General features: G+C 34.7%; 1 protein-coding gene across 1 annotated transcript in view; it reads left to right on the forward strand.

The window, feature by feature from the left end:
- LOC130243548 (glucocorticoid-induced transcript 1 protein) overlaps positions 1-15,929 on the forward strand; it is a 31,035-nt gene extending 15,106 nt beyond the window's left edge. Inside the window, exons 3-8 of the mRNA XM_056475758.1 lie at positions 1,142-1,228; positions 4,975-5,058; positions 7,445-7,585; positions 8,058-8,145; positions 10,343-10,463; positions 14,006-15,929. Of these exons, the coding sequence (XP_056331733.1) occupies positions 1,142-1,228; positions 4,975-5,058; positions 7,445-7,585; positions 8,058-8,145; positions 10,343-10,463; positions 14,006-14,183 (699 nt within the window). The 3' untranslated portion in view covers positions 14,184-15,929. The remainder of the gene's footprint in view (positions 1-1,141; positions 1,229-4,974; positions 5,059-7,444; positions 7,586-8,057; positions 8,146-10,342; positions 10,464-14,005) is intronic.
- Positions 15,930-16,012: the final 83 nt, after the last annotated feature.

Below are 16,012 nucleotides of genomic sequence, written 5' to 3' on the forward strand. Positions count from 1 at the left end.
CTGATAGATTGAAAAGACAGAAGAGTCATTAGATAGAGACAAGATTAATTAAATATCATATTTAACAACAATAGTGAGACGAGATCCAGCGATACATCCTTGATAAACTGTCTGATGTGCACTGCTCTCTGGGGTTTTGTGCTCAAAGCACCCGCTGACTTGTTTTCAGCGGTATCGCGTGGAAGGAGGGCTTTTCAGAAATGCTTGGTGAAATGCTAATGTGGACATGGATCTTTTTCGTTCTTAAATGCCATATTAAAAGTAAGACATGTTAGTGTAAGTGCCTAAGTCTTTATTCTTTGCAAGCGGGTTGCTGCTACGATGGGGGCAGGGAGGATTGCGATGCTGGCTCAGCATCTTGATGTCTATCAGCCATCGGTGATGGACGATGGCATCGTCTATCGACCCAACCCTACTATGTATGCCTATGTTGTGTGCACGGGATACTTACATTGAGCATACACGATATATATGGATATGTCATCCACACGCGATACTTGTGTCGTGCGACATAGTATTGTGTGTGCACGTGAAAGTCTTCATTATTATTACTTTTTTGCACATGTCACTTAGGGGCTCACATACATAGAAACAAAACTACACAAAACAATTTTGTTACTTAGATATTTACTTTTATTCATAATTTGTATCATATATACATATTTTAAATTTATGCATGCCTGTGTGTATTTATAAATGCATAATAAATATACACAGTACACACACTTAAATCAGGTCAAAACAGACTTTTCATTGGGATTCGGTTAATTGCGCTTAATCTTTTCATAGATGTTTACCAGCAAGCATACAGTACCGCAAAACACATTCTAGATGACCTGGATGTTCAAGTCATAACATGACGTGTGCAGGTTCATCTGAACGAGTATCTGGAAAAAGCAGTGTGCATTTGCGGTGCATGTTGTCCGTTTTCTGTGGCCGTCTGGAGCTCCGTCTGTTTGCTCAGCTCTGTGTTGTGGTTCGGGTCAAAAAATCGGCACATGAGCTGTTCGCCAACCACAAGCATCCTGTTGTTGTTTTATGATAAAATCACATATGTAGGACACACGACTTCAACAATATGTTCTGTATGGGATGCAACCCCTTGATAATTTGCTGACTGAGTTTTCACTGTATATTTCAGACGCCTGGCATTTGGACTGAAGATGGAGGAGAGGTAAACGCACACAAGCGCTCGGCATCATGGGGCAGTGCTGACCATCTCATAGAGGTATGCATGAAAATGACACGAAAAGTGTGTCTAGATGATTGGTGGTTATGTATTTAGAGAGGCATCTGGGTGTATAATTGACCTCTTTTTCCATCATAATACTCATGCGCACCCACACAATGTGCCTTGACTTGTCATTAGTGGCTCTTATTTGCATGCAAAGTCAGTTTAGGGATGCCAGGTAATGGAAAAATACAACAAACATCTATTATGAAAGCTCAGTGAGTTGGGATCAAGATGATATACTATTGAATTCAGAATTATTAGCCCCCCTTTAAATTTTCTGTTCTTTTTTAAATGTTTCCCAAATGATGTTTAACAAAGCAAGGAAATTTTCACAGTATGTCTGATAATATTTTTTCTTCTGGAGAAAGTCTTTTTTGTTTTATTTTGGCTAGGATAAAAATTGTTTTTAAATTTTTAAAAACCATTTTAAGGTCAATATTATTAGCCCCTTAAAGCTATATATTTTTCGATAGTCTACAGAACAAACCATCGTTATACAATAACTTGCCTAATTACCCTAACCTGCCTAGTTAACCTAATTAACCTAGTTAAGCCTTTAAATGTCACTTTAAGCTGTATAGAAGTGTCTTGAAAAATATCTAGTCAAATATTATTTACTGTCATCATGGCAAAGATAAAATAAATCAGTTATTAGAAATGAGATATTAAAACTATTATGATTAGAAATGTGTTGAAAAAATCTCTCCATTAAACAGAAATTGGGAAAAAAAATAAACAAGGGGGCTAATAACTGAATATAATTTGGATGAAATAAAAAGTTGTATTGTTTCATCTTATGCTCTATTGTTTATTTCGTGGTGTCACAAAATAGTGTTTACAGTAATACTTTTTCACAATTAAGATGAGCACTGTGGTGCATGAGATTACGGGGATGCAGACAAAAACATGAATAACAACATTGTGAGAGTTGCAATTTTTAACAATGTTTACATTTTTACATTTTTTTTTTTTAATGTTGGGGCTTTGTAGTGATTTATATTTTATTCGTGTTTTATATTTCTACATATTTAATCAAACATTTACCCTAAATTTCTAATTAAAATGATAAAAAATATCATATGAAAGAGTACATTCATATGAGTATATATGAGTATATATTTTGTAAACCACATGACTATTTTTGTCATGTGGTTTACAAAATATATACTCATATGAATGTACTCTTTCATATGATATTTTTTATGTGTGTCAATACACACAATACACACACACGCACTCACACACGCACACGCACACACACACATGAAATGGTACTATATATTGTGATATACACTCACTGGCCACTTTATTAGCTACACCATTTGAGTACAGTAAACTCATCGTCACGTTCAAGAAACCAGTCCGAGATGATTCGCACTTTATGACATGTTGCGTTATTCTGCTGGAAGTAGCCATCAGAAGCTGGAGACACTGTGGTTATAAAGGGATGAATATGGTCAGCAACAATACTCAGGTAGGCTCTGCCGTTGACACGATGCTCACTTGGTACTAATGGACCCAAAGTCTGCCAAGAAAATATCCCCTACACCATTACACCACCACCACCAGCCTGAACCGTTCATACAAGGCAGGATGGATCCATGTTTTCATGTTGTTGATGCTAAATTCTGACCCGACCATCCGAAGGTTGCAGCATAAATCGAGACTCATCAGACCAGGCAACGCTTCTCCAATCTTCTATTGTACAATTTTGGTGAGCCTGTGTGAATTGTAGCCTCAGTTCTTAGCTGACAGGAGTGGCACCCAGTGTGGTCTTCTGCTGCTGTAGCCCATCCGCCTCAAGGTTGGATATGTTGTGCATTCAGAGATGCTGTTCTGCATACCTCAGTTGTAACGAGTGGTTATTTGAGTTACTGTTGCCTTTCTATCAGCTCCAACCAATCTGGACATTCACCTCTGACATCTGGCATCAACGAGGCATTTGTGCTTTAAAAAAAGTCACTGAATGTTCTCTCTTTTTCTGACCATTCTCTGTAAACCCTAGAGATGGTTGTGCGTGAAAACCCCACTAGATCAGCAGTTTCTGAAATACTCAGACCAGCCCATCTGGCACCAACAACCATGCCACATTCAAAGTCACTTAAATCCCCTTTCTTCTCCATTCTGATGCTCAGTTTGAACTGCAACAGATCGTCTTGACCATGTCTACATGCCTAAATGCATTGAGTTGCTGTCATGTAATTGGCTGATTATAAATTTGCTTTAACAAGCAACTGGACAGGTGTACCTAATAAAGTGGCCAGCGAGTGTATGTCATTATCCGAATATGAAATTACTTACATATAACAAAAATCTCATATAATGAAATAAGCGAGCAGTGTTTGGTGATATAGATATTACTGTGTATATGTTTACTATTTCCAAACTATAAAAACGGTATGTTGTACCTAGAGATAAAAACATTGATAAGTCACACTGGTGTCTAAATTGCAGTTTATTATTAAATTCAAAAATGATGTAAAGAAAAATGCCAGCATCTCTAAATATATTTAAACTTTCATGAACATTATAAATATGCAGTTTAGCTCCATTACGACACAACAAATCCTCAACAATATTCAGAACAGAAAAAGGATGAAAAATATACAAACGGCAAGAGAAAATAAGTTTTGAAGACATCATGATTTTCCTGTGAATAATATTACTAAGGAGCTGTTGACATGGATTGAACCAGATTTTGGTAAAAACCCAAACAATACAAACCTAATAATAAAGCAAAACAATATAAGTTATGTGTAATAACAAGGAAATAACACAAGGAGAAAGTACTCAACTACTGAAACGTATTTAATACTTTATATAAAGGCTTTATTGGTGACGACAGCTTAAAAACGCCTCTCATATGGAGAATGAATCTTTTATTTTATTTTATTTTATTTTTTTACAGACTTCAACAGGATCTAAAAATCTTGATGGTTCTGTGGGTCTCGTCTTTCAAATCTGAGCTTTGTTTTGCATTTTCTATTAGATTCGAGTCAGGTGACTGGCTAGGCCATTCTACAGCTTGATGTTCTTTCTCTATAAACATTTCCTTGTCTGTGGACAAGGAGTTTCCTTGTCTGTGTTCTGGATCATTGCCTTGCTAAAATGTTCACCCTGGTTTCATCCTCATCATCCTGCTAATGTAGATGCTGGACTAAAGCAGCTAATATTCATTTACAGTGAGGAAGGGCTGTACATTTTTGGGGGTTGCTGAAGAACTACTGAGAGATTTAAGCTGCTGTCTGGGCTTTCACTGCCTTTCTAACCTTCCTTCCTTCAAGTGTTCAATACTTTTTCCCAACGTCATTTCATTTTATTACACATAACTTTGTTCATTAGATAAATTTTCTTTGCATATATGAGTTTTTTTGGCTTTTACCAACATCCTGGGAAAATTTCAAGTCAACAGCAGTTTTAGAAATATGTTTTCTGAGAAAAATGGTGACGTGTTCAATACTTTTTTCCTTGCTGAATCAAACTAACATAAATGATTGTGGTGTTCACTATAAGCAACATTTAAGCCTTAAAAAATGTGTATACTCTCTAAATTGAATTGTATAAGTCACGTTGAAATATAAGTTACATCACATTACAGATTATTAAAGATTAGTCTTATATTACTGAAAGTATAGATGTGTTTTATAGTACGTCATTAGTATTCAGTAGTGATCTGGTGTAGGGCTATATGTCAGATTGTCCTCCATTGGTAGCTAATGGTATAAATGTGATTTTTGTAGATCTCGAAGCTCCGTCAGCAGCTCCAGCACAGTTTGAAGGGAAGTCGAAGTATCGTGGAGAAAGAAGAAGCCAGTCAGACACAGGTACTAAACAATTTGTGATTGTAATGTTTCTGGCAGGTGACATGGTGGCTCAGTGGTTAGCAATGTCACCTCACAGCAAGAAGGTCTCTGGTTCGAGGCTGGGCCAGTTGACATTTCTGTGTAGAGTTTGCATGTTCTCCCCTTGTTGGCGTGGGTTTTCTCCGGGTGCTCCGGTTTCCCCCACAGTCCAAAGACATGCGCTATTGGTGAATTGGATGAAATAAATTGGCCGTAGCGTATGAGTGTGTGTGAATGTGAGAGTGTACGGGTGTTTCCCAGTACTGGGTTGCAGCTGGAAGGGCATCCATTGCGTAAAATATATGCCCGAATAGTTGGCAGTTCATTCCACTGTGGCAACCTCTGATAAATCAGAGACTAAAGGCCGGCTCACACTGTGTGTTTTTTATTTATTTATTTATTTTTATAATCCTGAACGATTGTAGCATGTCAGACTGCACGAACATGGCTCCCATGTCACACTGTAAGATCTCAGCTGTCATAATGTCAGACTGAACGACAATGAAGATGCGCCAAACACAAAAGAAAACACCACTAGTGTTTGACGACGTCCACCCGTGACTCTTTCACTATCCAGCATTCTGAAATGATTCCTTACAGCAGATGTAAACAATCTCTAGCGTCAATTTTGCTCACGGCGTGTCTCAATAATAAAACCAGGAAGAAAATAAACAGTTTTGACATTTTCCCGCGGTCGTTTGAATTGTCGCATGAATCGCGTCATCAGATTCAGAGCTTCTATTGGTTCTTGGGTTGACGCTCAGCTGCAGCTGTTGTCACACTGCAGGAAAGTGTCTGAAATCTTCTGACACTGCCAGAATTCATCGGAGGAAAAATCTGATCACAACAGGCATTGAGCTGCTGTCTGTGAACATGTCAAACCAACTGTTACGTGTTTAAGTTGTTAAGATATTAAAAAGGATGAAACGTAACAATCAGTGAGTCTACTGATGCTGGATGAATGAGAACACACAACCACTTGTTAAGTGAAACAAATTAAGTATTTAATATTCAGTGAATGTCAAACAATGAATAGAGAATGTAATATAAATGTAATGTTAAATAATTGAATTAAAGAAAATAGGAGTGTTGCCAAAACAAAGAAATAAATATAACAAAACGATCCAACTAAACCCCAACCCACTAAACTGACTAACCAAAGAAAACTGCAGAAACAAAACCGTAATCTTCAGCACGTAGCTTAACTAAACTTCATAACCTCAAAACATAATTACACATGTGGCAACGCCTCCTTAAACTAACTAACAAATAAATATTCTAAGCTGCTCACATTACTAGAGTTCTCGTAAAGTACACACTGTTAGCCATTAGCAAAACAAAATCTCATATAATCCAATTCTCACAAAGATCGTTCAACTTCTCACTAGATAATAAACTGAGCTGCACAAGCATATCTAATAAGCAGTCTCTTAATAAAGAGAAAACTAGAACACAGCAAATCAACACAAATGAACAGGCTGGCCGACACAAGTGAGGAGACTGGCTGTGAGCCAAGCACTCCTCAAGAACAGCGCAAGTACATGGCTTTTATACGGAGCGGACCCGGTTCTGATTAGTGTGTCGATGGTGATTGACAGCTCCTTTGACCAATGGTTGCACACCTAGAAACAGCACAGGACACACAGCGGAAAAGAGAGAAGAGCACGCAAAACAGAACAAACAAAACATACGTGAAACGTAACACCAACGAAGAAACATCACAGATTTTAGCCTAGGATTTCAGGAATCTTTTTGAATTTCCCAAATTTGTCTCAGATGACAAAATCGTGGCTGAAATCTCAGTGTGAGCAGGGCTTAAGCTGGCTTCTAGAGTCATTCAGTTCCAATAATGTAAATGATTTTTAAATGAATCTTTAGCTTTAAGCACAAAGCTTGATCATGAACTATACTTTGGTATTTTCTCTTGATTTACCTCATATCAAAACTTTTGCACTTCCACAAACACTGTTTAGTTTTGTATTGAAAAATAAAGGTGAGTAGAAGTAAACTGCATTTATCTCAAATAATTGTTTGTTTTTATGACATTCAATTATGTGTTTTTCTTGTCACTTTTGATCAATTTAATGCATGCAAGTTAAAAATGTACTTTAAATTGAATCAGTTATCCATTTCAAACATTGTTTATATGTTCTAAAAACAATAGATATAATTAATGGATTATAATAAAAAATAGATAAATACATATTAAAACAGCATAATAAAAGTGCCTTTATTTGATTCATTCATGATTTTCTTTATTAATGTAATTATTTTGGGCTGATGTTTATCTGATGTTTTTGGTGAAATTAATATTTTTTTATTTGAAATAAATCTGAATTGCTGAATTGAAGATGTTCCTGCTTTTCAGCCAAAGAGAATCTCAACGTCTTCATCTAATACAGCACTTTCCAGACCGCTGATATGTCGAATGCCCAGCTATAGCGAGTGTGTGAACCAGGAGCTGGAAAACGTCTTCATCTGTGACCAGTGGAGGAGAGAGGAGGACACGGTATACGCGCACACACGCACACAAAAACACACACACACACAAAAACACACACACACAAACACAAATTGTGATTAGAAAAGGACAATATTTGTCCAAGATCCAACCATTTGAAAATCTTGGAAGCTGAGGGTTCAAAAAATCTGAATATTTCCAAAAATAGTTATAAAGTTGTCTAAATAATTTTTTATTAATAATATGCATTGCTAAGAACTTGAGTTTTGATATATTTACAGTAGGAAATGTACAAAATATCTTGTACAAAAATATGGACACACACACACACACACAGAGAGAGAGCGATAGACAGACAAACACACCTATACACAAAACCACATATGCCTTCACAAAAACATATGGACACAGACATACATACACTCACACGCACAGACAGACAGACACACAGACAGACGCACAAACTGAGATTGAATTTTTATTTGTTGAGTGTGTGTGTGTGTGTGTATGTGTGTCTCAGGCTCTGGAGGTGCGTGACGGTGGTCGAGCTCCTGTTCCTGCTCTTCATCAGATGTCCTGCTGTTCTCCTGCTGCAGACACAGAGAAAGGTGCTCATCACACCATCATCATCATCCTCATCAACATTAGGGCTGCATGATACTGGGAAAAAATGCCATATTGTTGTTGAGTGTTGCGATTACTAAATTACTAAATGTTATTTTTTATCAGTAATTAAAAGGTATGTTCTGATCATGCTAAAATAAACAGGTCATATTTTTTGGAGCTAATTAAAAAAAAACTATGCCAGATGCAAACATTTAGACCAGGGGTCTCAAACTCAAATTGGCGGGGGGCCATTTTAGTGACTGACGATTAATAGCAGGGCCATTTTAACATTCAAGCACAAGAAAAAAAGTGGAAACCTGACGTAATTGATGTGTCTTAGGACAACAGACATGACGTTTATATTTCAAGCATTACCTGTCACCAGTGATAATGCAAATCAGCACGTTTATCGTGTCACACATCAACTGCTGAAATAGATCTGTGGTTGTGTGTATGGCCGAGCATTAGAGACATTCATTCTTCCAGTCAAATATGTATATGCAGTCAAAACTCAAGCTTTTTGTTTCTTGTTGTACATATTGAAGGGGCCTTCAAATAACAGGCATAATGAATATTATTATTCACTCTAATATTATTATTAGGCACTCATGTAGCCGGTCGCTGAGGTCTACTGGCAAAGACCTGTTAGCCATTCCCAGAACTCGTCTTAAGACTTAAGGTGACTGTGCTTTCTGTGTGGTGGCCCCACGGCTCTGGAACTCTCTCCTGATATTACTGGGAACTCTGGGATCAGTTGAACTTTTTAAAAGCATTTGAAGACACCTTTTTGGTCTAGCTTTTAATTAACAGTATTAGTGTTTCTGTATTTGGATTATTAATTAGTTTTAACATGTCTTCTTTTATTGTCATGTGTTCTTTTAGTAGTTTTCTCTTATTGTAAAACACTTTGTGACTCAATGTCTGGGAAAGGTGCTATATAAATAAACCTTTACTTACTTTACTTACTTACTTACTTACTTATGTCCAACCAATTGTATTGTCCTAATAGCGTAAGAACAGCAGATGCAGTGTTGGTAACTTAAGTGACTTTACTGGCAATTGTTCTCCTCGATATCTTTTTTTTTTTTGTAACACTACAACAAAGAGGGGAAAAATATGTACATATTTACATTTACTTGAGCAAGTTCAATTCAAACAGTGTACATGGTTTTTATGCAAATCTTAACAAGCATGTGAGGAAAATCTATTAATGAGACCATTTGAATCGAATATTAGCAGAATTATCATATTTGTTACACCACCAGCATAATGTGTAAGCCATGAAGAAGTGTTTGTACAACAAAATACAGGTGGTATAAAACTGATGATAATCAAACGACCCTTAAATATTCACATAAATAGAGCTTTAGTAAAAATAGAGCACTTACAGACATATATTTTAACGTTTACATCAGTCCCAAAATTAAAACGCATCTGTGTTACTCTTGACCACACACTGAGAGAAAATGAAAGTAAAACTAATCTGAATGTAGTACTTTAAATGTCGACTAGGTGGCGGGTCAAAACCACAAATGGCTAGACGCGGCTGCACAACAATGATAGTGGTTAAAAAAATATATGTTTTGATGGGCTGAATCTCGTTATATTTTTGACGTCAGTTGCAGGCCGACGGGAGGAAGAAGGTGGACCGTAAATGGCCCACGGGCTGGTAGTTTGAGACCCCTGATTTAGACTTTGACACCTCAAATAACTGAAAACATCAGCGGATACTCTGATTCTTACTGCCTGTTGTGATTTTCCTCTCTCGGCTACTGGAGAGGCGGGGATGAAGATGCAGGCCTCATCTGATTGGTCAGATTTGGATAAAGCCCAACTCTGCTCCTGGAGGCACACCTACAATACATATTTTGGATGTCTCCCTTATCTGACCCATTCACTTCAGGTTTTAAAGTCTCTTCTAATGTTCTGATGAGTTGATTCAGGTGTATCTGATTAGGGAGAGGTTGAAAATGTGTACTCTCTGTGTGCCTTTAGGAACAGGGTTGGGAAACACTGGGATAAACAACCCTACAAATGCTTGACTCAAAAAATTGACTTAATGTATTGCACTTCTCTGCGATATGGACAGTGCATATACTATTATAGCAATGACAATAATTTATTGCGCAGCCCTAATCATCATCATCATCATCACTGTTGTCATCAACTTTAATCTAAGCCTGCTTCTTGTGTTGTCAGACTGCAGGCCGGGTTCTCCTCTTCCTCAGTTCTCCAGCTCTCCAAAACCCAACAACAGCTTCATGTTTAAGCGAGAGCCTCCTGAAGGCTGCGAGAAAGTCAAAGTGTTTGAAGATCTGATGTAAGTAGCAGTCACTATATTAAAAACACTGCACTCCTAAACAGTTAAAGCTTTTGTTTGATAGATGGGTTGTTGAAGGGATGTTGATTTTCACTGTCACACCAAAATCAATAGAATTAGTATTGTCATCATTTAAAATGCAGTAAATGATTCTCTAAATCTTTGTCTGCATAAAAACTGCAGTTATAAAATCTCAAAATCTCAAAACTGTCCAATGGTGTGACTATCTCAAGCATAGCTCAATAAATTACAGCTCATATAAATGAAAGTAAAAATCATGAAATCAACTCATTAATAAATACCTCAGGCCTTATTTTACAAGTGTCTATTTTAGTAAATGGCAGTCATTTTTATCATCCAAATATACTTTTAAATCATACGAACTTGAGACATTTTGTCACTGAAATCATGTCCTCTGGTGTGACACTGTATGCTTATATTAAATTGGCCAATTCCATTGAAAACTGTAAATATTCATGGTCATGTGACTGAAGCCCCCTGTGAAGGCCATTACCTGCTCCTGTTCAGTTTTTGTCTCAGAAAGTTATACATCTCCAACTTTTTTGGAACCACTATGATAAATGTAAGTTTTGTCGTCCTTTGGTGTGACTCCCCTGTTTATTAAAAATGTACAACTAGTCCGACAAGAGAAAAAAATAGGATTCATACTGTAATTTCACATAAAATAAATAGCAGTAAATGAATAAGTGTCCAACAATGAAGATAAAGCACTCTTGCGGTATTTGTGTATTATTAACAGTTTAATTTTAAATTAAAATTTTTGCTTTGTCACACCTTAGGACATTTTAACAGTGTAGTTCAGTAAAAATGTCAAAAAACAATTGATAAAGTTTGTGACCCCTTATATTTTTTCATACACCAGGCTTCAAACTGCAGTAATATTAATAAATATAACATATATATATATATATATATATATATATATATATATATATATATATATATATATATATATATATATATATATATATATATATATATAGTGTAGGTGATAGATAGGCAGTAAAAGATGCCTTATACGGTTGAAGTCAGAATTATTAGCCCCCCTGTTTATTTTTTTCTTCTCATTTTTGTTTAAAGAAGACATTTTTTTCAACACATTTCTAAACATAATAGTTTTAATAACTCATTTCTAATAACTGATTTCTTTTATCTTTGCCATGATGACAATAAATATTATTTGACTAGATTTTTTCAAGACACTTCTATACAGCTTAATGTGACATTTAAAGGCTTAACTAGGTTAATTAGGTTAACTAGGCCGGTAAGGGTAATTAGACGAGGTATTGTATAATGATGGTTTGTTCTGTTGACTATCAAACAAATGGCCTAAAGGGGCTAATAAATTTGACCTTAAAATGTTTAAAAAAAAAAAAAAAATGCTTTTATTCTGAAATAAAACAAATAAGACTTCCTCCAGAAGACAAAATATTATCAGACATACTGTGAAAATTTCCTTGCTCTGTTAAACATCATTTGGGAAATATTTAAAAAAGAAAAAAAAATTCAAAGGGGGGCTAATAATTCTGACTTCAGCTGTATATATATATATCTGTATGTGCGTGTTTGTGTGTTTATAAATATATGTGCTTTGTGTGTGTGTGTGTAGTTGTACATGGAGTTTAGATGCATTATTGATATACAATTATTGAACTTTGTATAATGTGGAATACATATTACAAATATAAATTTACAATAACAAAAAACTAAATTAAAATACTCTGTTTATCTGCATTTACTTTAAAATACTATTTTACAATGCAAATAATTTTAAGTAATTTCATTTTATTTGAAAAGTTATTTTATTTATGTGTGTGTGCGTGCGTGTGTATATTAGTGGTGTAACGGATAACAAATCACACAGTTCGGATCACACTATGGTTTTTGAGTCACGCACGAACCATTTTTTGGATTAGTAAAAAAGGGAGGAGACAATATCATTTGCTTTCCATTTATACAAAAATATTACTGCAAAACTTTTGGTTTTAATTAACAGAACTTAGTCATTTTAATAAAAATAAAAATCAAGAAAGAACTAGCTGAACAAAAGGAAAATATTCAATATGAAAAATGAGATTTGCTACTGTTGCTGATAATGCAAAATATAGAAATCAAAAATTTTGAACAGCAAATCATATTTATTTTTAATTAATGATTCAACAATTCACTCAAACCTTCATGTTTCATTATACTGTAGGTGGTCATTTTTGAAAACCTATTCAGTGACATAATTTTGATGGCTGTTTGTCGCCACCTATTGGTTACTTAATGTAATTGCTACAACATTCACCAGCGTCTAGTTCCATTAAACTGTGATTTTAATCTTTACCAGAAACATCAGTGTGTATGTCTGAATTATAAACTGTTCTCCCAGTACTTCTGTGTTATTTAACTGTTTGTAACTCACTGAAAAAGTGTAAAAACTGAATCTCTCTCGATCAAACGCAGATTTGAACGCGGCGCTTCGACGGATTAATAAACATATGCAAATCATTATTATCATTTGTCATCGATGTTGTGCAGGTTTGAATGGAATCACGATCTTTTAATGCTTAATTTTGCAGTTTTACACTGTTTGTTTAGTCTGCGTTAATACATTCAGTGACAGAAAGCACCTTTAATAAAGCCTAAGAAAGCATTTACGTCCCACTACAACTTTTTCCCTCATCATTATACTTTACAGGGAAGCCAAAATGCTTTCATTCACTTGATTTGAATGACGCGGGAGGCGATCTCTCTGCGATTGTTAAACATGTTGGATTAATCTACTAGTTCAAAACAAGTTGTTAATCCGTGGGTCACATGCATTCCAAATTGTGGGTTGTGATCTGTTACACCCCTACTATATATATATATATACTATATATATGTATATATATATGTGTATATATATGTGTATATATATATGTATATATATATGTATATATATATATGTGTATATATATATATGTATATATATATATATATATATATATATATATATATATATATATATATATATATATATATATATATATATATATATGTATATATATATATATATATATATATATAAATATGTATATCAGCACTTAGAGTTTAAAAAAAAGCACATCATAAATTAAATGTATTATATATGTGTGTGTGTGTGTGCGTGCGTGCGTATATATATATATATATATATATATTATTTTTTAAAAATATTTCCCAAATGATGATCGATGATAAATGATAATAATGATTTGTATATTTATTAATCCTTTGAAGCGCCACATTCAAATCTGCGTTTGATCGAGAGAGATTCAGTTTCTGTACTTTTTCAGTGTAAAAAAATAAAATAAAATTATATTAATAGTTTATATTTATTATTCCTTTTCACTTGTAGGAATTAATATATGCACAGGTTTCATCAGAGTATTTTTATTTCAAGTAAAAGATCCTGACATGATCCTGCATGCTAAATAAATTCTGCACATTCTCAGGCTTCATCGCTGCTTCTCCGTGTGATATTTATATATATAGTGTGTGTGTTTTTCCTGCAGGTCTCCAGGTTTCCCCATCTTCTCGTGTCCAGACAGAAACAAGGTGAACTTCAGTCCCAGCGGCTCTGCTTTCTGTCCCGTGAAGCTGCTGTGTTCCTCTCTCTTCCCTTCAGACGCTTCCCTGCAGAAGCAAACCTCTGAACGCTGCAGCATTAGGAAGTGCCTGCTGCTCAGCTAACCAATCACAGCGCAGATCTCCGCTCAGCTGACCAATCACAGTGCAGATCTCGCTCGGATGATGCAACTGTTGGCCAAGAGTTGCACAGGACGTTGAACTTTATCGTATGGTTTGATGTAATTCTGCTGGAGTGTTAAGCTTACCGCACATGCTACTAACCAGGTAAAGGCAAGACACTGTAGAGTTAAAAAACAACAACAACATACTAAATGAATAGTTATCATCATACTTCCAAGGTAGACTGATTATATTTTTATAGATTTTCTGTGTGGAGTTTTTGAAAATTATGTACATATGCAAATTAGGCAGTATTCAATTAGTGCTCATTTGCATATATTTCCAGCACCAAAAGCAACAAAAATTAATGTTCAACATTTTTGTTGTTTGACATTAGATTCAAAGGATTTTACAAAGTCAATCTTCATAATTCAGAAAATACCGTGGAGAGACACAAAATTCACAATTGTTTTTGTAGAACAAAATGTATATAATCAGTCTAATTATGCATATGTAGAGTTCAGATGCAAAAACCTCTTAAGTGTGTCTAAAATTGACACCAAAATGTAGCTTTTTTTTTTATTTTTTTATTTATTTTTTTTTTTTAGCCTCCTATGTTTATTTTGACATTTCATTTTAAAGACCATGAAAAGAACTTACTCTGGAATATTACTGATCCTTTTGGAAATTACTGAACCTATACACAGGAGCCTCATTTAAAAAAAAAAAAAGCTCATTTTAGAAGAAAATTTTAGATGGCATTTAGAGTTTTTAGCATCTGAACTATACATATATATATACATACACACAGTTGAAGTCAGAATTATTAGCCCTCCTGAATTATTAGCCCCGTTTTATTTTTATTTTTCCCCAATTTCTGTTTACCGGAGAGATTTTTTTTTTCAGCACATTTCTAATCATAATAGTTTTAATAACTCTAATAACTGATTTATATTCTCTTTGTCATGATGACAGTAAATAATATTTGACTAGATATTTTTCAAGACACTTCTATACAGCTTAAAGTGACATTTAAAGGCTTAACTAGGGTAATTAGGAAAGTCATTGTATAACAATGGTTTGTTCCGTAGATAATCGAAAAAAAACTATTGCTTAAAGAGCTAATAATATTGACCTTTAAATAGCTTTAAAAAAAATAAAACATTTAAAAACTGCTTTCATTCTAGCTCAAATAAGACTTTCTCCAGTAGAAAAAATATTATAGGAAATACTGTGAAAATTTCCTTGCTCTGTTAAACATCATTTGGGAAAGGAGGGCTCATAACTTTGACTTCAACTGTATAGAGATGCAAAACCTTTTATAAAAACCAATGGAATAAAGATAGACAACACTGAATTTTGGTGTTTAAAAAAAAAAAAAAAAAAAGGATTTTAATTGCAATCCACAGACACAAATTGAAGTGTGTCCAAAGAAACATTTAAAAGAGCATTAAAAAAACATCCATCAAACTGAAAATCTCAAAAATGATATGCCTTAATAAAATAAAAGGTTTTGCCTGCTTTGTTTTGCTGTAAGCGCGTCCGTTATGACAATAGAGAACTTCTGCTGCAAGGATTTTTATTTTTAGCCAATAATGTTCTTTCATGCCTTAATAATCATCCCTCAGGTGTAACTTTCATTAGGGCTGATGATAGAGCTGGGACTAATACTTATAGCTCACGGTTTTCTCCATTGGAGGAATCATTTCCCCTGTCACTCTACTGCCATTAAAATGATTCTTCAAAACACTGGCAGACCATAATGCTCATCACTGTTTTTTTCCCCTTCATGTTATGGTGAATAAATGCAACCACTGGATGCTCGCATTAAA

The sequence above is a fragment of the Danio aesculapii genome, chromosome 16 (genome assembly GCF_903798145.1).
Source record: "Danio aesculapii chromosome 16, fDanAes4.1, whole genome shotgun sequence".
Taxonomy (NCBI): domain Eukaryota; kingdom Metazoa; phylum Chordata; class Actinopteri; order Cypriniformes; family Danionidae; genus Danio; species Danio aesculapii.